Raw genomic sequence first — 26,588 nt, 5'->3', positions numbered from 1 at the left:
ATTTTATATAAAACTCCCAAAGCCGGGAAGTGTTCAATCACTTTAAAATTCCTGCAAATAGCTAAATTAATACTTGTATCTTTTGTTATTAAAAAATCTAAATTTTTTTTTATTTTTTCCTAAAAAAATGTACAAACTTCAAAGTTCCTGCTAGATTAATACACATATCTTTAGATTAATACACATGTCTATAATGAAAAAATGTTTTTTTTAAGAATTCCTAAAAAAAATTACAAAACCTCAAAAAACCGGGAAGTGTTCCGTCCCCTGAATCAGGAATTTTCAGGGGACGGAACACTTCTAAATTAATACTCATATTTTTTGTGTTTAAAATCTCTAATGAAAATCGTATTTTTTAAAAATTCCTAAATTTTTTTACAAAATCCCAACAAACCGGGGAAGTGTTTATAAACTTCTAAATTCCTCGTTACAGCAAAATTAATAATGGTATCATTTGAGAATAAAATTCCAACAATAAAAAGTTTTTTTAAGAATTCCTAAAATTTTTTATAAAATCCACAAAGCCGGGAAGTATTCAATAACTATAAAATTCCTGCAAATAGCTAAATTAATATGCATATCTTTTGTTATTAAAAAATCTAATGAAAAAGCGTATATTTTAAGAATTCCTAAATGTTTTTACAAAATCGAAACAAACCGATTAAGTGTTTATAAACTTAAAAATTCCTGGTTATAGCAAAATTAATTATTATTGAGAGTAAAATTCCTACAATGAAAAGTTTTTTTAAGAATTCCCAAAATTTTTTATAAAATTCCCAAAGCCGGGAAGTGTTCAATCACTTTAAAATTCCTGCAAATAGTTAAATTAATACTTATCAGCCCAATTATGAATAAAAATTCCCCGGGAGTTTTTTCCCTTTTCTCATAATTGGGCTGTATATATTTTGTTATTAAAAAATCTCTATTTTTTTCCTAATAAAATGTACAAAATCCCAAAAACCGGGAAGTATTCCAATCACTTAAATATTCTACAAAATCCCAAAAAAAACCGCGAAGTTTTAAATTCATAAAATCACCTATTTTAAATATTGATTGAAAAGTAAAAATTGATTTAAATATCGAAATAAAAATTTTAAATATTTTTAGGTAAACAAAATTAATTTTTTTTTTTCATTTCTTGTAAAATTTTTTTTTAAATTTTAAAAACTTTTGATGAAAAAAAATCGGGTTAAAAAATATTTTTTTCGATTTTGACCCATTGTAGGTCCAACTTACTATGTATGGTCTTATATACGTCGTTGCAAAGGTCTTTGAAATATCTATCATTATATATCCATATTGTCTATAATATAATGACTTAGTAATCCCGATATATGTAGGTCGAGGATCGAGGTTGTCCTGGTCCCGAATTACCGCTCTCGTGATCGAATGAACTATCGTATCGTAATTATAACAAAATGTACTAAATTTCATGCTCGATATCGAATGCGGTAATTCGGCCCCTGTTTTTTCCCATATATCTCAGCCATTTGTGGACCGATTTTCTAGATTTTTTTTGTTTGAATGTTTCCGCTCTATGATTTTATAAGTGCATTTTATACACAGACAAAAATGTTTAAATATTTGAAAACTTCTACAAATCAAATTAGTAGAGCCACATTCTTTTAAAAGAAAAATGTGTGCTTTAATAGATTAATTTTAGAATTTTGAATTTAGCGATTTGATTTGTGAAATTTGGCATTTTTGAAATAGGGTGTGTTCGTAAATTCAGTATGATTGCATCACTGCAGCAAATTAAAAGTTTAGCGTTCGAAAAAGCTTATTTGCGATTATTGCTTTACGTCAAACGTTTTTTAATGCAAATTGTTGGCAGTGATGCCGCAAATTTGTGCAGTAAATTTGTGGCATCAGTGATGCACAAATTTACTGCATTTACGAACACATCCATAATCATAACGTATAATTTTTGAAAATAACCTCATCAAATGACAAAGAATTTGTCATTTCATATGAAATTAATGATTTCATACAAAACTTAAAAGACACTTGTTCAATTCCATATCATATGGATTTTAAAAATGTGCCCTCAACCTGATTTATGGGTCAGTTGCGTTGCCAGAAGGTAACAGAAAATTATTGCAGCCAGTTGACATTTGTAATACCATTTTGGAAACTGGCAACGCAACTTTAATTCGGTTGACATCCATAATAGACCCATTTAAATTAATTGTATGGTTATTGCCCTTGATCGATACAGCTGTTGTGAAAATTATTTAAAACGTATTTGTTTTGTGCGCATTACAAAACTGGGACAGGAATTCTGTGAGAGGAATGTAGAGTGTGTTATGTGCATAACTAAAGTTTAGCGTTCGAAAATGCATATTTGCCATCATTTCTTTAAGTCAAACTTTTTTTTAATGCATTTTGCTGGCAGTGATTGCAAAAGTTTGCAGGTTATTGCATCAGTGAATCACAAATTTACAGCATTTCCAATCGCACCCATACTTCCATCTGTTCGAAAGCAAACCAAACTGTAATCCATTTATAAACTTCAATTATTTACCCGATATGTCCGTCCATCCTTAAAAAGAAAACAAGTTTCCTTAAATATTTTTGTATATTTTTATTGTTCTTTTTTTTAGAATTTTATTTAAATAATATTTTATATGACATCGTATTGGTTTGTGATTTAATTTTTGTATCTCTGGCAAAAGATTAAAACTAAACATAAGTTTATGTGAGTGATGTTATTTACTGAATAATTTAAGAAGAGGAGTCTTGGTTTTTTTTTTTGGAATAATGCGTTCTTTAAAAATTTACATATACAACAAACCATACACATAAAACAAAGTTCACAAAGAAAACTAAAAATTATAATTAAAAACAGCATTAACAGCCAATATTTAATATGTTCTTTACAAATGTGAGATACAAAAACATTCGCCTTTTTTTAAAATCTTAGTGTCTTTTTAAACCAAGTAAAGCTTTTATATTTCTCTATATATAAAAAACAAATTGTAATTCAAGAGTTTAACTAAAAACTAATAGATAATATGTATTTAAAATGAAAAGAATAAAAATTCAATTAAAAAGAAAAAAAAAAGTTAAAAAGGCAAACTGATAATTAATTGAATATGAAAGTATGAAAGTATTAAATAAAAAGTTAATTAACTTCTTTTAAACAGTTGGGTAACTGGAGGCAGTAGCAATACCACATTGGTTGTCTTTATTACGAGCCATTTTAATGTAACCATCTTGGCCCCAGGTGCTGCCCCAAGAGTTCTTAACCAGCCAGTAGTCTTGACCTTTTTCATCGGTGCCATAGCCCACCACCAAAACACCATGATCCAAGTTTTGAGCATCACATTCGGGTTCATTGTAAACACCTTCGCTGTACAATTGGAATGATTCGTGGGAGGCATCGATGGCCACCGAGATGGGACCCATTGTGGCAACAGCTTTCATCATTTTAACCTCATTACCCTCGGGTATATCAACAAAACCGGTATCGGTGGCACCTATGGTGGCCTTGTTGAAGTGGCAAGAATCGTCGATACCTTCATAGGGATACGATTTTTCGGTATCAATGCCACCATTATCCTTAACATAACGGAAGGCATTGTCCATCAAACCACCATTGCAGCCATTGTTGCCATACTTGGTGGAGCAGTCGACCAAATTTTGTTCACTCAACGACACCAAAACACCAGTCTTGCGGAAATGTTGACCCTCCAAGGCACCGGTACTGGAGAAGGCCCAGCAAGAACCACAATGACCTTGATCTTTAACAGCGGTAACGGCACCATGTTCACGCCAATCCACTGATTTGGGTACAGTAACAAGAGCAGGTTCAATGTAAGTGGCACCCACCAAACCAGTTTGGGCACTAAAATCGAAAGGAAAGTTTATAAATTTCTAGTTTAAATTGTTGCAGTTATAATTTTTTGTAACTTACCGCATTAATTTATGCATGGTAAAGTTAAAACCATTCATGGTCTCTTTGAATTCATGATGCAACATATCGGCATATTTGTTCAAGCCCAGCTTGTAGGATATCTTGCCCTGAGCGAACAGCTGATTGTGTCTGGCAATCTTGTGACGATTTTCATTGAAAATCTTCATGCGGAAACGTTCCTCCACTTCGCTGATATAGTTTTTACGATGTTCCAACTGGAATTGTACAAAATAAAAGAAAGAAATGGTATTATTTAATGTTGGTTAATGTCAGCTACATTTGAATAAAGACCTACGATTCAAGCTAAAATCTGACTGCATGAATAACTTAAAATCTGACTGTATAAAGAAGCAAAAATCTGACTGTATAAAGTTCTGCGATTGATGCTGATATCTGACTGTATAAATACCTACGATTGATGCTGAAATCTGACTCTATAAAGACCTATGATTGAAGCTAAAATCTGACTGCATAAAGACCTACAATTAAAGCTAAAATCTGACTGTATAAAGACCTAAGATTGAAGCTAAAATCTGACTCTATAAAGACCTACAATTGGAGCTAAAATCTTCCGTAAAAAGTCCTACAATTAAACCTAAAATTTGACTGTATAAAGACCTACAATTAATGCTAAAATCTGACTGTATAAAGACCTACGATTGAAACTAAAATCTGACTGTATAAAGACCTACAATTAATGCTAAAATCTGACTGTATAAACCCCTACGATTAAAGCTAAAATCTGACTGTATAAAGACCTACGATTAAAGCATAAATCTGACTGTATAAAGAACTACGATTGGAGCTAAAATCTTCCTTATAAAGTCCTACAATTAAATCTAAATTTGACTGTATAAAGACCTACAATTAATGCTAAAATCTGACTGTATAAAGACCTACGATTGAAACTAAAATCTGACTGTATAAAGATCTGTATAAAGAACTACGATTGAAGCTTTACTGGAGCTAAAATCTGACTGTATAAAGACCTACAATTAAAGCTAAAATCTGACTGTATAAACCCCTACGATTGATGCTGAAATCTGACTTTATAAAGACCTACAATTAAAGCTAAAATCTGACTGTATAAAGAACTAAGATTGAACATAAAATCTGACTGTATAAAGACCTCCAATTAAAGCTAAAATCTGACTGTATAAAGACCTACGTTTGAAGTTAAAATATGACTGTATAAAACCTACGATTGAAGCTAAAAGACCTAAGATTTAGGCTAAAATCTGATTCTATAAAGACCTATGATTGAAGCTAAAATCTGACTGTATAAAGTCTTACGATTGGAGCTAAAATCTGACTCTATAAAGGCCTATGATTGAAGCTAAAATCTGACTGTATAAAGTCTTATGATTGGAGCTAAAATCTGATTCTATAAAGGCCTATGATTGAAGCTAAAATCTGACTGCATGAATAAGCTAAAATCTGACTGTATAAAGTCCTGCGATTGATGCTGATATCTGACTGTATAAAGACCTACGATTGATGCTGAAATCTGACTCTATAAAGACCTATGATTGAAGCTAAAATCTGACTGCATAAAGACATACAATTAAAGCTAAAATCTGACTGTATAAAGACCTAAGATTGAAGCTAACATCTGACTCTATAAAGACCTACAATTGGAGCTAAAATCTTCCGTATAAAGCCCTACAATTAAAGCTAAAATCTGACTGTATAAAGACCTACGATTGAAACTAAAATCTGACTGTATAAAGATCTGTATAAAGAACTACGATTGAAGCTATTATTGGAGCTAAAATCTGACTGTATAAAGACCTACAATTAAAGCTAAAATCTGACTGTATAAACCCCTACGATTGATGCTGAAATCTGACTCTATAAAGACCTACAATTAAAGCTAAAATCTGACTGTATAAAGACCTACGATTGAACATAAAATCTGACTGTATAAAGACCTACAATTAAAGCTAAAATCTGACTGTATAAAGAATAACGTTTGAAGCTAAAATATGACTGTATAAAACCTACGATTGAAGCTAAAAGACCTAAGATTGAGACTAAAATCTGACTGTATAAAGACCTACGTTTGAAGCTAAAATATGACTGTATAAAACCTACGATTGAAGCTAAAAGACCTAACATTGAGGGTAAAATCTGACTCTATAAAGACCTACGATTGAAGCTAAAATCTGACTGTATAAAGTCTTACGATTGGAGCTAAAATCTGACTGTATAAAGACCTACGATTGAAGCTAAAATCAGACTGTATAAAGACCTAAGATTGAACATAAAATCTGACTGTATAGAGATCTACAATTAAACATAATATCTGACTGTATAAAGACCTACGATTGAAGCTAAAATATGACTGTATAAAGACCTACAATTAAACATAAAATCTGACTGTATAAAGACCTAAGATTGAAGCTAAAATCTGACTCTATAAAGACCTACAATTGGAGCTAAAATCTTCTGTATAAAGTCCTACAATTAAAGCTAAAATCTGACAGTATAAAGACCTACGATTGAAGCTAAAATCTGATGCTATAAAGATCTGTATAAAGACCTACGATTGAAGCTAAAATCTGACTGTATAAAGACCTGCAATAGAATCTAAAATTTGGCTGTATAAAGTCGTACAATTGAAGCTAGAATTTGGCTATATAAAGACCTGCAATTTGTGCTAAAGTTTGACAGTACTTAATCATTAGTTGAACCCCTGCTTAAACTACTCTTTGCTTTTGTAATTTTTTGCTGGGTAATTAAAAACTAAAATCTCCTCATTACTTTTTACATCTCTCTCTCATCCTCTCCTTCAGTCTGACAGTTGCAGTGTTTCTTCTTATCAATATAATAATAATAACAATGGCAAATCAAAATAACAATTTTTTTGTAAACTGGCTAGCAATTCTCAATCAAACGCATACACTTACTAGTTATTATCTTAATTTCTATTATAAATTAAATATGTAGTATCAACAAAGTCACATAAACTATAATTTAGTGGATTTTGAAATGAAGTACTAGAATAGTAATAAATGAAGTCAAAGAGATATGAATCCAAAAACACAACAAAGTAAATGATAAGAAAGTCAGACGCATTTAAACATATTTGTATGGATTCTAGGTTATAAATCAAAATAGAAACATTATTACAAGCTAAACACCATTTCACTTAGGAAAGCAGAAAATAAAAAAAACCATCACTCAAACGAAGGCTAAGCTTGATAAATACTATAGGAATTCTATACCATCAATTTCAATGGTAAAAAAGTGGTTTACTGAATTTTGTTGTGGCCGTAGAAGTACTAGAGATACCGATCTTTCTGGACGCCCAGTTAAGGTCTCTACACCCGATACAATTGAAAAATATCAAGATATGGTATTGGTCGATCGGAGTTTGAAAGTGCGAGAGATGGTGAAAGCCTCAGGCATCTCCATGGCTAAGTGGTTTCAATTTTGAATGATCACTTGGGTATGAGAAAGCTTTCCGCAAGATGGCTGCCACATTTGCTCACAATTGACCACAAAGCAATTGTGTAATAACTTCGCAGGAGTCTTTGCAGTTGTTCAACCGCAATATGAAAGAGTTTTTGAGTCATTTCCTAACAGTGGGTCCATCACAACACTCCAGAGACCAAACCTAGGTCAAAATAGCGGGGTTTTTGGGATGCATAATCCATATTGACTACCTTCAAAAGGGTAAAACAATCAATGGCAAATATTATGCCAACTTATTCGGTCGATTTAATGAGGATTAAAAAAAGTACGCGTTTGGCCAAGAAAGAAGTTATTTTTCGCCAGCACAATGCAAGGATGTGCAGTCTTCATGGCAAAAATGCATGAATTAGGCCACGCATTGCTGCCTCCTCCGCCATATTCTCCGCAATTAGGCCCGGGTGACAATTTCTTATTTCTAAAAATGAAGAAATGGCTCAGCGGAAAGAGATTTGACTCCAATGATGAAATCAACTCACAAACAAAGAAACCTGAGGTTCATTCAAAAAGTCAGGAACCTATTGACTCACTTTCGAATACTTCGAACCAGAGTACGGAAATAAACAAATCGAAACGTTTGCTATCGTTTTGTTTTGTTATTTGCAGTGAATAAAACAAAAACCAAACATAAACAATGAGAATGATTGTCCCATTTTGTTTTGTATTGTTTTTGCTCATGAGCGCAAACTGTACATTAATATAAACGTACGCAGCTAGAAAAGAAAAGATTAAGAACAATATTGAACAATCTGATAAAAAACGTTTGGTAATTGATTTACTCATTATAATAGAGAACGCAGTATAAAAAAAACAAAACGAATAAAAAATACGTTTCTCTATCTGTTTTGTAATCGTTTCGTTTTCTCTCTTTGTCACTTGAAAAGTTTTTGTTTTGTTTTTGCTCATGTACAATACAATATAAAAATTTTGATTTGTTTTGTACATTTTGCAAACGTTTGCGAAATGTTTTGTTTGTTTTCATACTCTGCTTCGAACCACCGGCCCATACATGAGAGTTGCATTACATTTTCGGATAGATACAGTCGGTGTAAATTGTAAGGTGATCTGATGGAGTAAAGTACTTCCTACACCGTTTTAAAATGTGGCTTCTTTCGGCACTAAAAAAATTTAATCATTTCAATGGAAATAACACTGAATTCTCATGCTTACTTTCGTCAAATTGGTGAATGGAACGACACCATCTTTTTCATAAGAAAGCCATCGTTATTTGCAAATAATTCAGCCAATAGATTAACTTTATGACCATCCATTAAAAGAGTAGGAATTCCAAGTTTCTAAATAGGATGGTCAATCTTTTAGTATAAAAGAAATAGGGTAAGTAAAAAATCTTGAAAGAGTAGGAATTCCTAGTTGTCAACCTTTTACTTACCCGATTGATAAAGTTAAAATATTGGCTTATCAGAAAGATGGTGTCGTTCCATGCACCTATATAAATAAAAAATACATATATAGACAAAGGTAGTTTATAGCCGATACATTAAGCTACAATTTAAAGCGTAATACGTCTCAGCATGTTCTCAAATTACGGAGATATTAGCCGGGTCCTTATAACATTCAAAGGAGATCTAGCAATGTCCGTTTATGGAAGTCTGCATAGAGACTAGAGATTTTTCCCAAATATTCTGTTCATTAGAAATGTTTTCTATTAAAAATTAACAAAATTATTTAGATGAAGGGTATATAATAGTCTGCATATAGCAATCTGACTTGTTGGTTTGTTTTCAATTTCCAACTATATAATTTCTATAATCAATACGTATAAGTAGTTAGTACATGTTAAGCATGTTTTACATTTTTATTTTTTGCATATTACTATGTAATGTCTGTTCTTATATGTCCAATATGATAAAGCATTTCCTGTTTATAAATGTTCAAAGAAAAGAAAAAAAGGCACAGCACTGACTAGCACACAATAGTGTTACTGTGGCCGCAGAAAAAAAACCAGGGAGATTTATTTTTTTAAAAAAATGCTTGGTTAAGAGAAAATTGAAAACTGGATGTGGTGTGCATCATAATTGCCTGTTGCGTTTAGGTGAGCGATCTCTTCATGGTTTAAAAATAAAACATTATGAAGTTTTGAGGCAGACATTAAGTAAGTCTAGAGTATAAAGCAGTAAATTAGTATTCCTTTTATTAATTATACAGTTTGTTTAAAACAGTGCTCGGCGCTCTTAGTCCTCCAGTGGATTAACATGATCGATTATTTAACGGTAATCAAAACTAATTTCAACAGAGTTCATAAACACAATAAATAGCTCGTCATATTAAAACACAGAAAGTAATTTAAATATAACCCCCATACAATGGAGAACTATGGGATAAAATCCGAACTTCTGCACTGCTCTGTAGGCGTAAATTACTGTCATTAAACGAGCATCCATCTGGCTTTGGTATTATCGAATATCTGGAGATATATGTATATTTATTGATATCAAGGCTGGCGTTATGCTCGGCTTAACGGATCTATCGACAGTGGATGTTAGGAAGGTGGACTCGCTTCAGGTTGGTTCGGCATTGAACCCCTTTCCGACATGTGTAGGACCTTTTGAAAACCCGAACATGATCCTTTAGGGTTACACAAATGGACCAATTCATGGACCTAAGTGAGTTGGTAAAACCGGCTGCTTTTATAACCTAACCTAAGGTTGGCGTTAAAGGAATAACGATTGTCTTCACGGCAACTAGGTTAACTGAGGAATATCCCTAAATAAGATAGTAAGACATTCTAGGTTAATGCTTATATGGGTGCCTGTACACGACGGTAATCAGGATAATTGTATAGCAGTCGTATTGTCCAGAAGGTGAACGATGATGGCTGAGGAGTCGTTTGATCCTTTTTCTGGTATTTACTTTGCAAAATGTAGGATCGTTGTACAGCAGAAACTATATGAGACTGCAAAGAACAGCTGGACTAATGGATGAATATACATATAGAATTCCGTTGTAAGCAAATAAGGCTAAATTTTTATTTTATTACAGGATACTGAATAATTGAAACACATGCTAGAAGAATGGGCCTACGGTTTAACGACTACTGTAGAAGCAGTCGAAACAAAGAGGATGACCACCTATTCTGCCATTGCCCGGCTCTAACAGGCTTATGGGCACGAATTCTTTGAACGCCCATCCTCTCATGTTTAGATGAGTTATCAAGGATGAATATGATACGCATCCATTCCTTCATCGGAGAATCTGTTTGGTTCAACTTGAAAACAACGGATGTCGAATAAGTATCCTGCTGTTTACTTCTTGAGCATCACAATGGGATCAGTTTTGAATGGACGCCAGTGCTTGATGAGTGGCTGCTAATGAAACCTAACTAGGGTTTTTATCCCGGGAATTCCCGGTACAAATTTCCCGGGAATTTTGCCAATTTTTCACTACCCAATTCCCGCGATACATAGAAAACAAGTTAAAACTCTATTTTTTCACCAAAAACATTGAAAAGTTTTTTACAGGTTTTTGGGGTTTTTCGTATTTAAAAAGTGAATCCATTATTTTTAGAATTTATTTCTTATTGAATCATTCTAATTTCTTTAAATTCTTCTTCAAATCCATAGCAAAATAGCTTCAAAAATGTATTAATTGATTAAATTTTTCTTCAATTCAAATCTAGTACAAATTTTTTCAATTAAATTTGTAAATGATTTGATTTAACAAAAATTTAATCATTCTGTTATTAATTAATTTTAAAATTAAAAGGCTTTGGAATAAATCAAAAAAATTAAATATTAGGAATGGATTTATGGAATGAAAGGCTGTTATTCTTTAATTACGGATTAAGATTTTAGTGATTAAGCCCAAATTTTATTAATTAATTCGAAGCTCTGATATTTAATAATTATAACACTAAGTTTTTATATGAAATTTGGCTATAATATTCATAATTTACAGTATTATTCACCCCTATCGTGAAAAACATGTGAAATGTATGTTCCCATGAAATATCCATTTCCCTCGAAGGGAAAATTGCTATCGTGATATTCCCCTGAACTTTGCATTCACAATAGTTGATTTTGTTCGTAACAGCTGTTTATTGTTTACAAAATTCCATCCAGTCGTAAAGTAGGTCTGGGTTGATTAACAACTCGCGCGTCATTGCAATTATTTTTTAAGTGCAATCAGGCTCGTTTTTTAAGTGCAATCAGGCTCGCTTCGTATAACGGTTCCTGTTTTACGTCGTTTGCACCAACCGCGTGTCTTTTAATTTGATAAACCCTGGTGGAGACCATTAAAACTCTTCGTTACTGGTGGAGTACCAATTAAAACTTATATCGTGAAGTCTTTTAAGCGTTCCAGCTTCCTATATGAAGATATAGGTCGACTAGGGACTTACTTAAATCGTGTGGGATACCCTGGCGTTTTGGTAACGTACCCTTGCCATCAATTTTGAGAATTCAAAAAAAAAAAATTCCATCTAAAAATTTCCCATGTTGGGGAATTTTTTCACGTGAACAAAGTTCATGAACGAAAAATGGCTAAAGGGAACACGTTTCAAGTGAAATATTAATTTGCGATAGGGGTGATTATATATTTGGGGAATAGCCGGGTATCCGGGAATGTAGAAAAAAAATTTCCGATTTCCGGGAATCAAAAAAGGTCGGGAAATTAAAAACCCTAAACCTAACCCCATTCAAAATTAGTTTTATAAACCTTTGATAAATTTAATATTAGGCCATGGGGTAACATAGAGACGAAACGTAATTGTCAAAAAAGTAAACCTAACTCTCGCAATAACAAAATACTAGCTGGTCAATGTACATATTTTGTTGTTGTATCAGACAAATGATTTGTTATGTTTTCGTTTGACAAATCGAAGTGTCTCGTCTCTATGTATAATTCTCTACGATTATGGTCTTTAATGTTTTATTAATGTAAGAACTTGAATTAAAAATTTTACATAAACAAATTTATTCATTAAATTTCCAGACAGTTAAGCAATTTTGGCCTGTTTGATTAATATTCCATGAATGTGAGATCTTTATAAATTAATAGATTATAACCTTCTATTAACTATTCCCAAGTCTCCCTTAAATAGCCTGATATTCATTCATCATTAAGACTCTGTCTCTTTCTCTCTATCTCTATCCCACAACATACTCTCCCATCATTTAGTCTATCTACAATCTGCCAGCCAGTCTACTCTGTGTAATGCAATTTCAAGCATTTAAGCTGTCAATTAATTTTAATTAAATTAATTGAAAATTTACTACAAGTTGGTTGAAATATGGTTCCCCCACCCCCCTCGCCATCACATATGAAAACAATTCTCTTAATTTAGATCGCTTTATTTTTTTGTGGGCTGATCTCAAGTGACTGACTAACTGCGCGTTGATTAGAAAATAAAATTGTATAAAACAACAAAAAAGCACAAATATCAAAGGGGGTGATATTGTTGTCACACGTTTTCGTAACAAAAAAAAGTTCCTCTTTCTATTTATTTCATTGACATTCTATTGCATTGACTGACCACCGATGTTGTGTTAATAGATTTGTTTATATTTTTCTTTATAGATATTTTAGTAAATTTATATATGTTTAGTGCTATTTATATTTATTTAAATTTAGTAGTTACCATAGCAAATAACTAACTAAATTGATAAAAGTAAAATTTAAATGTTTGCTATTTTTAATAGAATTTCTGTCATCATACTAAATTGTACTTAATAGAGAGTTTTTTAAAAAAACGTTTTTTTTGGCTCAGAATCGATATATTGGCAGAAAGATGGGAAAATATCATAGCTAACAATGGCCAATACTTTGAATAAATTTATATTGTACAAATGTTTCAAAATAAGAGCTAAAAATTTGGAAAAAATTCCGCATTTTTAAGGCAAAATTGTTAAAAATAACTTTGAATAAAGAACATATTCTTTGCATAACGTATTGATTCATATACAGATATGTTTTCTTTCTTTATATTAGAAAAAATTTAATCTATTATTAAATTAACAATTCCATGCATTTTTCATAAACTGTTTACAACAAAATTACCGAATATGTGAAGGCTATTTTTAATAATCCTACGTAATAGTATTTCTTTATCAATTAATATTTATGATCATTATGATTTAATTTATGAATTGATTGCATTGCCACCACCAAAAAGTTGGTGAAGATTATATTAGTTTTGTCATTCAGTTTGTAAGACCCCTTTCACACTATGCAATTTAGTTGCGCAAGTCTCTTGTGTTTGTAGATGCCAGAGGTAATGTCGGGTTAAGGAGATGAAAATTTTACATGCTGTTTTGTTGTTGGGCAAGAGACCAAAAACACTGAGTTTTAAAAACTCAACGGGGAGACCTAGAAAATTCTACCTCACTCCGTCCTGATGATCAGTTTTGTTGTTGGACAAGAGACTTGCGCAACTAAATTGCCTAGTGTGAAAGGGGTCTAACAAAACGAAATATTGGCCGTAACCCACAAATTTCCAATATCTGTCTAACCAAAAACACTGGGTTTTAAAAACCGTTAAACTCAACGGGGAGACCTAGAAAATTCTGCCTCACTCCGTCCTGATGATCAGTGTAGAATATTTTAAACTTGATTAATTTTTAAAATTCCATTATATAGTTTAGTTTGGAAGGCCCTTACTGAAAGAGGGTGACATAAAGAAATGAAAGAAGAAGAAAAATAGTGCCTTAGAGATAGCAAAAGGAGAAACTAAAAGAAAAATCCAAATCTGCATAAAGAGGAAAACTTGGTTACGGATATGAAAATCACTGTAGAATATCCTTTAAATAGCCAAGCTATTCCCCTGATAAAACCTAATCACCCCTATCGATAATAACATGTGAAATTTTGTTCCCATGAAATATTCCCTCGAAGGGAAAATTGCTATCGTGATATTCCCATGAACTTTTCATTCACAATAGTTGATGTTCTTAACAGCTGTTTATTGTTTACAAAATTCCATCGAGTCGTAAAGTAGGTCTGGGTTGATTAACAACTCGCGCGTCATTGCAATTATTTTTTAAGTGCAATCAGGCCCGTTTTAGTTTTTTTTCCTTCGACAATTTTGCGTCTCACTCTGGCACGTGTGTGATGTAAGGCTTCGTATAACGGTTCCTGTTTTACGTCGTTTGCACCAACCGCGTGTCTTTTAATTTGATAAACCCTGGTGGAGACCATTAAAACTCTTCGTTACTGGTGGAGTACCAATTAAAACTCATATCGTGAAGTCTTTTAAGCGTTCCAGCTTCCTATATGAGGATATAGGTCGACTAGGGACTTACTTAAATCATGTGGGATACCCTGGCGTTTTGGTTACGCCATCAATTTTGAGAATTCAAATTCCAATTAATAACCTAATAAAAAAAAACACCTGAAATGAAACACCTTTAAAACTAACCTACATAATGAAAGCGAATAAAACAACTGTTATAGACAAAGGCCGTTTTAGTAATGACCCGATTTTAAAATCGTATATATAGGGCCGATACATTCAGTATACGAATTGTATACTATTTCCTTAACAACTAAAACGATATTAAATAACGATGACAACAAAATTATTAATAACAGTTATCTTCGTCATTTGGGGCTTGGTAAGAATGAATGATAAATTTAACATTAAAATTTAACATTAAAATTTATTTTATATGTAGGCAACTTCACACGCCACTGTAAGTATTAATACTCTAATAGGTGTTTAAAAGCTTTATATCTAATTAAAACAAATTTGTAGAATCCCTTAATAGGTGGAAAGCCAATAATATTGCCAACTTGTCCCGTTCCCACGGAGCAGATTTTAAGAGTAAGTTATACTAAATATACAATTAAAATTATAGATAAACAAAAAATATTGAAAAATCGATTTCGTTGCCAATCAAATGTTAACAAATAAAATCGTATTTTCTTAGTGTTTGAGACAATGGGCTTGTCAGCATGTCATACGTTTGGATTTAAGGTAAAATCAAGTTCAGTAAAATTTAAAAAAAAAAACAACACAACAGTAATAATGTTTTCCTTTTTAGATGCCTGTTAAATCTTAACGGAAATCCGCTTCTTGGTGGACTCTTGGGTGGCAATGGTCTATTAGGTGGCGGTAATGCAGGTGGTGCAGGCGGTGGTGTCCCTGGTGCTGGTACTGGCATTGTCGGCGGTCTATTAGGACGTTAATTAATCTTCTTATTCCTCTTATTTTCAAAATTTAAAAATAAACATAATCATTACTAAAATTGGCCACTACCATTTTCATTGGCATAGCCAATGAATTTTCGATTATTTAAAATTTTTTTTTTTAAATTTAAAATTTTTTTTTTTAAATTTAAAATTTTTTTTTTTAAATTTTAAAAAATTTTTTTTTGGTTTTTAAAATTTTTTTTTTGAAAAAAAAAATTCGGGTTAAAATTTTTTTTCCCGATTGTGACCCATTGTAGGTCCAACTTACTATGGTCTTATATACGTCGTTGCAAATGTCTTTGAAATATCTATCATTAGATATCCATATTGTCTATATTAATGTCTTAGTAATCCAGATATAGGTCAAAAATCGAGGTTGTCTTGGTTTTTTCCTCATATCTCAGCCATTTGTGGACCGATTTTGCTGATTTTAAATAGCAAAATTCTCGAAAGCATGTCTGACAGAATTATTGAAGATTTGGATCCCGAAGATATCTGGGGTCTTCAGAAAACTGATTTCAACAGACAGACAGACATGGCTTAATCGACTCCGCTATCTATAAGGATCCAGAATATATATACTTTATAGGGTCGGAAATGAAAAATGTAGAAATTACAAACGGAATGACAAACTTATATTTACCCTTCTCACGAAGGTGAAGGGTATAAAAACCAAACAAATAGTGTGACATCAAAAATTATACCATAATCATCTTACACATTCATTCATACATTCTCTACGTAGGAACCAACTTAGTTAAGATATTAAACGAAAACCTACAGCAATAAAAACTGTGATAAATGTCGAACAATGAATCATTCAGTCAGCTGGTCAGAAGCAAACAACATGTGCTCTTTAAAAATAAAGCAAAATAAATCGATTTTCCCTAGACATGGTGACAGATTAGAAATAATTGCAAAAACCTTTATAAAAAGGCTGTTTTTTTTTTGTTGTTAAAAGATTGGATTGGATAATCATACGTTTGAACTACTAAGTAATGAGGAATATGAATTAATTCATAATGAATTCCTTAATGAAATAGTTAAGAGAAAAATACCCAGCAAACTTGGTAATGATTTGCAATTACTAAATAACTTACATTTCAATGACTACTTCATACCGTCTGCATTACTCAGAAGTAGTTTGGTAATGGTTGACATATAATCTGACATATAGTACTTTTTTTTTACCAAATTGATAATTAATTCATTATCATCATTAAATGACATTTGAATGATTACATTTCGGTTAATTTATTTCTTCATTCAATTTCTTTTTTAAAGAAATTTTTTAATAGATTACTTATTTAAGTCCCCTCTTTGTAAGCGAACGTGATATTGGCTTATTTAAGTCCCTATTTGTAAGCGAACATAGTAAGTACTTGCCTCGAATGACATCACCTTGTTAAAATAATGAGTTGAAATGCCAATGTATAAGTTGTAAAGAGTATATTTATTAGCATTTTAAGTCATTACTTTGCAATGTAAGTTTTTGCTGGGTATTTAATTTGATTTTGTAAATTGTATTAGGAATTAATTCTTTCGTATATTTGTTATCAATTTAATAATAATGAATGAATTCAATACGTTTCAATTACTAAGGAATTAAGCTTATGAATTAATTCGTAATGAATTCTTTAATGGAATGGTAAAGAGGAAAACATTTAATTTGATTTTGAAAATTGAGTTTCAAATTAATTCGAAACTTTATCAATTTAATAACAAATCTGGGACAGAATTATTACATTCGTAATCGAATGAGCTAAGATATCACGGCTACAGGTTGTAGTACACATTACTTTGTAAATGATACTACCGGGGTTGTCATAGAATCCAATCATTGTCGGAATCTGTTTTGAAAATGACAGAAAAAATACATTGGTCTCGTAAAATCGAAAGTTATCGGTTTTATATTCGATCTAGACCAGCGAGCTGCAGTGAGCTCTCAAATGAGCTCTCTTCTTTTTATTTTCACATGTACGCAAGCACACACATTGTATAAAAACAGTCAGTCTCGCATGAGCATTGATAGAAGCAGGTTGTGTTAAGCTTTTATGTTTGTTTATTTCATTATTTCAGCTATTTGTTTTTGTTTTTGCCAGAGAATAATTCTCAACTCATACAACTACAATATCTAACAAGTAAGAAAGTATGGTCGGTCAAGCCCGACCATATAATACCCTACACTAAGTAAAAGAGCAAACAAATTTTTCTTTTAAAATTTCAATAATTTATATTTTTGATTGATTTTCGGAAGTGGGCCTTATATGGGGGCTATGACCAATTATGGACCGATCACCATGAAATTAGGTCGTGTGATTTATGTGTATATTGAAGTTAACTATGTTGAATTTTGTGTGTTTACCAACATTTTTAAGCGATTTATGCACGTTAAAGTGATTTTCGGAAGCGGGTCTATATGGGAGCTATGACTAATTATGGACCGATCGTAACAAAATTTGGTGGCATGAATTTTGTGTATATAAAACTTATTTGGAGCGGAATTTGTGGAGATACATATATAAATTAAACATTTATGACCGATAAAGTCCAATTTCGGGAGGACATTTGTATGGGGGCTAGGTGAAATAATGGACCGATTTCAGCCAGTTTCAATAGGCTTGGTCCTTGAGCCGAAAAAATAACATGTATCAAATTTCATCGAAATATCTTCCAAATTGCGACCTGTACTCTGCGCACAAGGTTTACATGGACAGCCAGCCAGCCAGCCAACCAGACGGACGGACGGACGGACATCGCTTAATCGACTCAGAAAGTGATTCTAAGTCGATCGGTATACTTTAAGGTGGGTGTTAGACTAATATTTTTGGGCGTTACAAACATCTGCACAAACGCATAATACCCTCCCCACTATGGTGGTGTAGGGTATAAAAACTGTAGTGGTGTGAGTTTGCATTTCGCTGATCTAGACTTAAATTCTTTATCGATTAAACAAAAATTACGATTCCGACAATGATTGGATTCTATGACAACCCCGTATATCTGACGAATAGTGTGGCCTTCATAACGGGGTCCCTTTCGACTCTACTTGATAATTCGCGCGCAGTAAAGTACCACGTTAACCAACCAACTAAATTTCTTGCTCGATATTGAATGCCATAATATCAAATACGAAAATTACAATAAATTTTGCTCGATATCGAATGCTGTAATTCAGTTCAGGGGCCGAATTACCGCATTCGATATCGAGTAAAATCTATCGTAATTTTGTTATTTGAGATTACGGCATTCGATATCGAGCATGGAATTTAGTACATTTTGTGATAATGACGATATCGAAATTATTTTTCGATACGATAGTTCACTCGATCACGAATGTGGTAATTCGGCCCCAGGATTGTGACAGTTCCGCTCCGAAATTTCTTTCAAATACGAAAATTACAATCAATTTTGCTCGACATCGAATGCGGTAATTCAGTCCCCGTATGTTTACTGGATTGGGACAGTTCAGTTTCGGTCGCAAGTTCTTTCAAATACCATTCTTTTCTTATTGAAGATTCTGTTTTATTCTAAAATTGGCAATAAGCTAATTTGTTTTACTTAAATGTTAATAAAATCACACTTAAAACCATTTTGCATTTGAAAAAGTGTTTGATTTGAAATCATTTTGAATTACCATTGAAGATTCAATTTCCCGGGCAAGTTTTATTTATTTTTTCAATCACTTCTGCTTTCAGTCATATATTTTAAATCAAAACTGGTTCAATTCATTCCTCAAAAGCATTGAGGTTCTTGTAATAGTTGCACTGTTACCGAAAATTCTTTATTGATAAAGAAATTTAAGTTTAATTTAGCTGGTTTTATCACAATGGGATCAGTTTTGAATGTACCAAGTGAGCAGCTTGATTTGCCCATGGAATCTAACCCAGATGTCAATCTGTTCGTGGGGAAGATTAAATTTTCCTGGAAACTTTAACTTATTTTGGAGACAAATCTTCTTATTAGGCACTAAATCCTATGAAGCATAGCCTAAACACATAGAAGGGAGGGAGAGAAAAATGTCAATGAACAAAATTACTCTTTTTTCAAAAAATGTCAAACTATCTTACTATAAGATGTTTAATCTACTCTTTTTTCACACATATGGATGATATAACAACAAAATACTTGGCAATACATTCGCATGAATTAGCTATTTGACAGACATAGGTTTATGTCTCTCAGTTACCTTTCTAGTTATCTAGTACACTATTAAAAGTTTTTGAATCGTCATTGTTTTAGAAGCTCAAATTCAGTTTATTACATTTTTTTGTTGTTGTTATTTTCAATCTTCCACTGCTTATTATGCAATATTTATTGTTGTTTAAATAATTAACACTTTTTTTTAATTACTAAAAAAATATAAAAATAAAAAAAAACAGTTTTATTAAAGAACATTTTCTATTTAGGTCTAAAGTTTAAGATAAAAAAACGCTATACTTAACATAAGTTATATAAAAATAAAATAATAAAAGTAATTGCTAGACTTATTTTCAATATATTCAGGCCCGTCACACATTTTGTTCGGAATGGTTACAATTCCGTAGTTTTTATTCCGATCGATTTCGTTTTAGATTCTTCAGATTCCATGTAATTTATTAATTCCTTAATTTTAGAAAACCAAACAATTACAATCAAATATCAATTCCACTTTAAAAACTGAAAGTGGTTTCATTCCGAAAGAAATTTTCGTTTTACTTTTTCTGAAGAATCAAAATACGGAATTAATTCCACTTTCGATCGGAATGGTATTCTGTGACAGGCCTAATTGTTTACATTTTGTATTGAAAATAGTAAAAATATTTAAAAAAAAACTAGCAAGTAATTAAACAAACCAAATAATGGCAATAGCATCATTAAATTTCTTGTTCCCGATCAAGTCAGATTTACAGGTTTTAGTTAGAAATTGAAAAGAATTTTTGAAAATTTTCCGTAAAACCTGCAAACACAGAGACATACACATAGAGCGGAAACTAGAAAAAGGTTTTTGACAACTGAGTTAGGTCATAGTTTCCGATCAGTTCTATGTGTATTGTAAAGTATCTGGAACATAGCTATGATATTTGCTTACAAATCTGGCACATTGTACATTCAAATTTAACTTAATTATAAAATAAAAAAAGGAAAATCTTTACAGATTTTCTAGTATACATGACGACCACAGGTCAGTCTCTATGTAGAGAAATGCACTTTATATTAAACCTACATACGTTTCTTTGTTTAAACATTAAAACGCTGACTGGCTAAACTTATACAGCTAATTTCGTTGGGTTATTTGCTGATGGACTTGTTGTTGTTGTTGTTTAAAAATCAAAGTCTTTCCATTTCTATGCCTGCTTCCAGTTCTGCAGTGGTGGTTGGTTGAGGTGGTGCTGTACAAAACGGTTGGCTGGCTGTGGGCTCTTCTGGATTTGTGTCATACTGCTCGTACACCACGGTTTTGCGTTTCTTGAATATGAAGTGTAGAATGAAACCATTTATCAGGAATAGCAGACTAACAATTATGGCCGGTATCACAATGTCGGTGACAACATCCAGTTCTTTACTTTCCATAACCATTTTGTTGTTTGTTTTTATTTTATTTTTAATATATTTTTAAATTTGTCAAAAAAATACACTTGAATTTTTTTATTTCGTTTTGCTTTAGATAATTTTCTTTTAGTATTTCGTTTTAAATCTTTTTTTTTGTTTAGCGTATCATTATTGTTGTTTTCTTTTGAAAGAACTAAAAAAAAATTTCAATAAAAAAATGTGTCTTGCTGATAAATCGTAACGCAATGAAACGAAAAATAAAGCAACCAAACTACAGCAAGACTCTACTAGTACTGAGGGTTGGAATACTGACAGTGGTATTATCACTAACAAATACACATTACGACAACAAAGAGCAAGTATACCAAACAACAACAACAACCAGCAGCAGCAGGCAACATGTTTACGAAAATTATCAACTATAGTGATGAAAAACCATAGTTATAAGTATATCAGGTACTTTTTGTACAAAGTACTTTTTGAAAAAATACTAAAAAATACCTAAGGGGAAATTTTAGAGCCTAAACATTTTCTTAAATGGAAAATTTCTTTTAACATGTTGTATAAATATTAAATTATAATAGGTTTGAGAACAAATATTTCTGAAATTGTTCTAAAATTATTTTAAAAATTTTGCCAAAAACTTTTATTTAACATTTGTTAGTAAAATGTAAATGAATTTTAGGTTTAAGACTGGAATTTTTACTAAAATATGATTATCAAACTAAAAATTAAAAATTAATTCTTAAATTTGTATCAAATTGAAAAATTGCCCTTGACATTTTTTTTTCAAATCCACCTCAAATTAGTTTCAAATATGAAATTCAATGCTTTGTTTAGATCTTAGAAATGAAAATAAAGTTTTTTTTAAAACGTTTTATTGAATAATTCAAGATTTCAAAACGGTTTCATACTAAAATTTGTTAGAAAATTGGCAAAATTGATTTTTCAAAAAGAAATATGTATAAATAATTTGGTTTCAAAGCAACCTCAAATTAGATTCAACTAAGAAATTCAATCCTTAGTTTAGGTCTGAGAAATGAACCTAAAATTAAATTTTTAAACATTTGAACTGTAAATTTGATTAAATTCAAATATAAGTGTAGTTTTCAAATGTCGTCTACGCAGATGATGTATCGGTGGCAGTTTCAGGTATTCATCTGGTCACGATATCACAAAGACTGGAGACGGCACTCGAAATATTAAATCGATGGAGTATCAAAATTTATCAAAACTGAACTTGTACTATTCTCATTGAAGACTAAGATCCTTAACTTTATGTTACCCCGACTTATCGGAACCGAATTGAAGCTTTCGGATAATGCAAAGTACTTGACAGGAAGTTATCCTGGAAACTCAACACTGAGGCAAGAGCATCTAAGGCCATGGTGGCTATGTATGTCTGCAAAAGGATTATAGGCACAAGATGGGGTATTAGGCCTTGGAACGTGAACTGGCTAGTTAATACGGTCACCAAACCTATACTCTTTGAAATGGTATTAAGAAGTATTGCAATCCTGATAACAGGGGCATTACGTACTGCCTCGACGAAGTCGTTCATCACTCTTCTTAATGGCCAGAAAGTTGACAATATAGAAGTTGGAATTATAGACCCTACGGACATACTTCCTAAGAAACTTCGATTTCTCAATGCCAATGCAATAGAACCTGTTGATGGTCCCTACCTTGGTTCAGTGGCACTATCCATCTATACGGATGTGCCCAAAAAAGGGAATAGAGATAAGGATAAGAATGTCCTTTAGACCAAATGGATGTAATATTCTTCAGGCCGAAGTATCGGCCATTAGGAGATCGGCCAACTGGATCAGATATTACAGGATATCTGGTAGGGATATACTGACAGTAAAGCCACAATCCCTGATTGGTGTTTATACAACATCAAATACAGTCCATGAATGCTGGACATCCTTAAATGAGATGGCGAGACATTCAACAGTTGTACTCACATGGGTACGTGAACACAAGGATAACGAAGGCAATTGTATTGCTGATAACTTGGCGAGAATAGGACCCTCGATGTCGGAAGATGAAATATACTTCCTATGTGGCATTCAGCTGTTGGCTTGTAAGCAGCGAATAATGCATATCACGAACTTGGGATAATGAATCCACCTGTGCTATTGCGAGGATGATATGGCCTGCGTTGGACTGTAAACGCAAGTCGTATCTACCTCGCTTATAACGAATACGACTTAGCAACATGGTGGCGATGATCGCCGGCCATGCTGCAAGACTTGGGCTGAATAACCACGACTTCTGTAGGAGTTGTCAGAATGAGGAGGAGGAAGAGATTTTTACACTTCTTTTGTAATGGTCCGGCATTGGGTGATCTGCGTGCAATGGCTTTTAGGCGAGCGATCCTTTATTAATATCTGGGAAGAAATTAAGGTGCCTTTATTATTAGACGCCTTTATTAGGGAAAGCAGGTGGTTGATAATACCTCACCTCATAGTGACCCAGCAACTGTATCATGAGGGTCTGCGCTATTTGAATTCCTTGAATTCTTAATTTTTTCTTTTCTCTAACTCCTCCAATTTCTACCTATATTTTCTCTTTCTAACTTTACTCTCACTCAACCATCTTATTTTACTTCTCTTTCTTCTTTCCTTTATCTTCTATTTCCTCAGGTACCACAAAGGGAACGATCAATGGACCCCAGTGAACTGTACTAGACGAAAGGTTTTGGAAGGCTGCCTGAATACCTAACCTAAAATTTATGTCACAGTTAGTAAAAAATTTAATTTTATTAATTTTCACTAGTTTTTAATACTAAACACTGTATAAAATTCAGCACATTTTTAGACAAATTTTATATTTTATTAACATTTTAGAATTTCTTTTATTATAAAGAAAAGCCTGAAAAGTATGATTTATTTCATGTTCGAAAACTTCGATTTTTTTTCAGAATACTGCAATTTTTAAAATCCATCACATTTTCAGACAAATTTTAAATTTTATTAACATTTAAAAATGTTCATCATTATGAAAACGTCCTATATTTAGTACCCCATACCCAACACTATTTTATAAGGAGCCTACGTAGACGGGTCTGCGTGTTTTGTTGTTATTCACACTTTATCAGCATAAACAAAACAACAACTACAACCTAAACGTAAAAGAAAAAACCCAAAAAAGAAATCAAAAGAATACAGTACATACTAACAAACAACAAAATTACAATAAATATGTTGTTTAGGAAACCACACTCCTCACACTTGTACATGGTGTAAAGAGTTTGTGGGAGAGAGTACACAAACATTTTAAAAAATATGCCGGTCTCTTCTGGGTACAAATGTGATTTTTAAGGTTCATAATTGTCATTATAAGTATCCTCCTAAATTAGTCATTACCAAGAAAATACAGGTAAAAATAATAAACAATTTAAATTGTCATTGATTTCTGTTTATGACCATGGAAATTTGAAAGTATGCATGTTTATAAATATTCTAAAAATAGCTAAGCAAATCTACAAAACAAAATATAAAAATTACGGTAAATAAATTGCTTCATATCTTTATAAATCAAAAAGAATTTGCATGGATCAACAGAATATCAAGTATATTTTGTTTAAAGAGTAATTTTTATTTTCAGTCATGTAGTAATTATTAATTTTAAGAGTTTTCATGCTAACATTTTCATTAAGCCTTAAGTTAGGCAATACATTTTTGTTTGAATTTGTTATTTGAAATGTACAGTGTTCTACTGCAAGAAAAATTAATAAACAAACAGAAAGTGATCAATTTTGATAAACCAAACGAAGCATTTGACCACAAATGAAGTACAATTGCTATTCCTACTTTCACAACCTTATCCATTAAATATTGGAATGTGTAATTACAATATTATATGAATATTTTGTTTCTCAATGTGATAATATATTGTTAATTCTCAATTATTTTATATTTAAAACATATTTGAAACCTTTTGGAAGTACTATTAAGCGTGTAAAATACAGCTGAATTACAATATTTCCATTTTGTTTAGTATTTCACAAAGAAAATACCATATTGTCATTGACATCCTACCCAAAAAAAACCAAAAACATAAAACAAATAGAGTATGCCAAATATAAAATCGATACAAAAATAAATATCAATATTAAAGCAACAATAAATAAATGAAATAATAATACATTGAACTCAATTGCCGCATTTAACACCACAATTATCATTCAAGTTTAACAACTCATTTCTGCTATTTTCGAAAAATTCGGAATTACGTTCGAATTTTCAAACAACAATTAAATTTGCATGCAATTTAAATTTGCATATAAAATTCTTGACACTTTACGTTAAATCCAACATATGAATATTTTTGAATTTCGAAAAATTCAAAATGTCATATTACAAGAAAAAATCAATCTAAATTCGAATTTAGATCAACTGGAATCACTAATATTGTACTTAATATATGGTTTTTGGATGTATGTATTTATAAAGAAAAGCTAAAAATAAAGATTTCTGGCATTTTCGAAAAAATCGAAATTATTTTCGATTTTCGAACTTCACTCAAATTGCAACAAATTAAAATCTACATATAAAATTTATCTCAAATATAATAAAATTCAATATTTTAATAACATTTTCGAATTTCGAACAACTGAAATATAACTAAATTTTAATAAAATGTATGATTTGTTACTTTATTTATAAAGAAAAGTTAAAAATAAAGATTTCTGCCACTAAAATTGTACTTAATATATGGTTTTTGGATGTATGTATTTATAAAGAAAAGCTAAAAATAAAGATTTCTGCCATTTTCGAAAAATTCGAAATTATGTTCGAATTTTCAAACTTAACTCAAATTGCAGCAAATTAAAATCTACATATAAAATTTATCTCAAATATAGTAAAATTCAATATTTTAATAACATTTTCGAATTTCGAACAACTGAAATATAACTAAATTTTAATAAAATGTATGATTTTTACTGTATTTATAAAGAAAAGCTAAAAATAAAGATATCTGTCATTTTCGAAAAATTCGAAATTATGTTCGAATTTTCGAACTTCACTCAAATTGCAGCAAATTAAAAACTACATATACAATTTATCTCAAATATAGTAAAATTCAATATTTTAATAACATTTTCGAATTTCGAACAACTGAAATATAACTATATTTTAATAAAATGTATGATTTTTTACTATATTTATAAAGAAAAGCTATAAAAGTAATGATTTCTGCCATTTTCGAAAAATTCGAAATTATGTTCGAATTTTCGAACTTCACTCAAATTGCAGCAAATTAAAATCTACATATAAAATTTATCTCAAATATAGTAAAATTCAATATTTTAATAACATTTTCGAATTTCGAACAACTGAAATATAACTAAATTTTAATAAAATGTATGATTTTTTACTGTATTTATAAAGAAAAGCTAAAAATAAAGATTTCTGTCATTTTCGAAAAATTCGAAATTATGTTCGAATTTTCGAACTTCACTCAAATTGCAGCAAATTAAAATCTACATATAAAATTTATCTCAAAAATAGTA

At 31.4% G+C, this 26,588-nt stretch overlaps 2 protein-coding genes across 2 annotated transcripts in view; one reads left to right on the top strand and one right to left on the bottom strand.

Annotated features, from left to right (window-relative positions):
• Positions 1–2,559: 2,559 nt before the first annotated feature.
• The window catches only part of LOC135961653 (cathepsin L), a 29,713-nt gene continuing 5,684 nt past the window's right edge, over positions 2,560–26,588 (bottom strand). Inside the window, exons 3-4 of the mRNA XM_065513183.1 lie at positions 3,917–4,131; positions 2,560–3,847 (exon numbers count right to left, since the gene is read on the bottom strand). Coding sequence (XP_065369255.1) covers positions 3,139–3,847; positions 3,917–4,131 — 924 coding nt within the window. The 3' untranslated portion in view covers positions 2,560–3,138. The remainder of the gene's footprint in view (positions 3,848–3,916; positions 4,132–26,588) is intronic.
• LOC135961654 (uncharacterized) lies at positions 14,877–15,591 on the top strand. Its single transcript, XM_065513185.1, has 5 exons — positions 14,877–14,958; positions 15,019–15,036; positions 15,099–15,167; positions 15,274–15,320; positions 15,388–15,591. Exons 1-5 carry the CDS (start codon positions 14,911–14,913, stop codon positions 15,530–15,532), a joined length of 327 nt encoding a protein of 108 aa, XP_065369257.1. The 5' UTR covers positions 14,877–14,910; the 3' UTR covers positions 15,533–15,591.

This window comes from Calliphora vicina, chromosome 5, assembly GCF_958450345.1.
Source record: "Calliphora vicina chromosome 5, idCalVici1.1, whole genome shotgun sequence".
NCBI lineage: Eukaryota > Metazoa > Arthropoda > Insecta > Diptera > Calliphoridae > Calliphora > Calliphora vicina.
Note: the sequence above shows the minus strand (reverse complement) of the source record. Positions and strands in the feature narration are given on the sequence as shown.

Excerpts from the sequence above, each read along its gene's own strand:
- LOC135961654 (XM_065513185.1), top strand. The coding sequence starts at position 14,911 with ATGACAACAAAATTATTAATAACAGTTATCTTCGTCATTTGGGGCTTG. Across the intron at positions 15,168-15,273 it reads CCACGGAGCAGATTTTAAGA|TGTTTGAGACAATGGGCTTG; the intron begins GTAAGTTATACT and ends GTATTTTCTTAG. Across the intron at positions 15,321-15,387 it reads GTCATACGTTTGGATTTAAG|ATGCCTGTTAAATCTTAACG; the intron begins GTAAAATCAAGT and ends TTTCCTTTTTAG.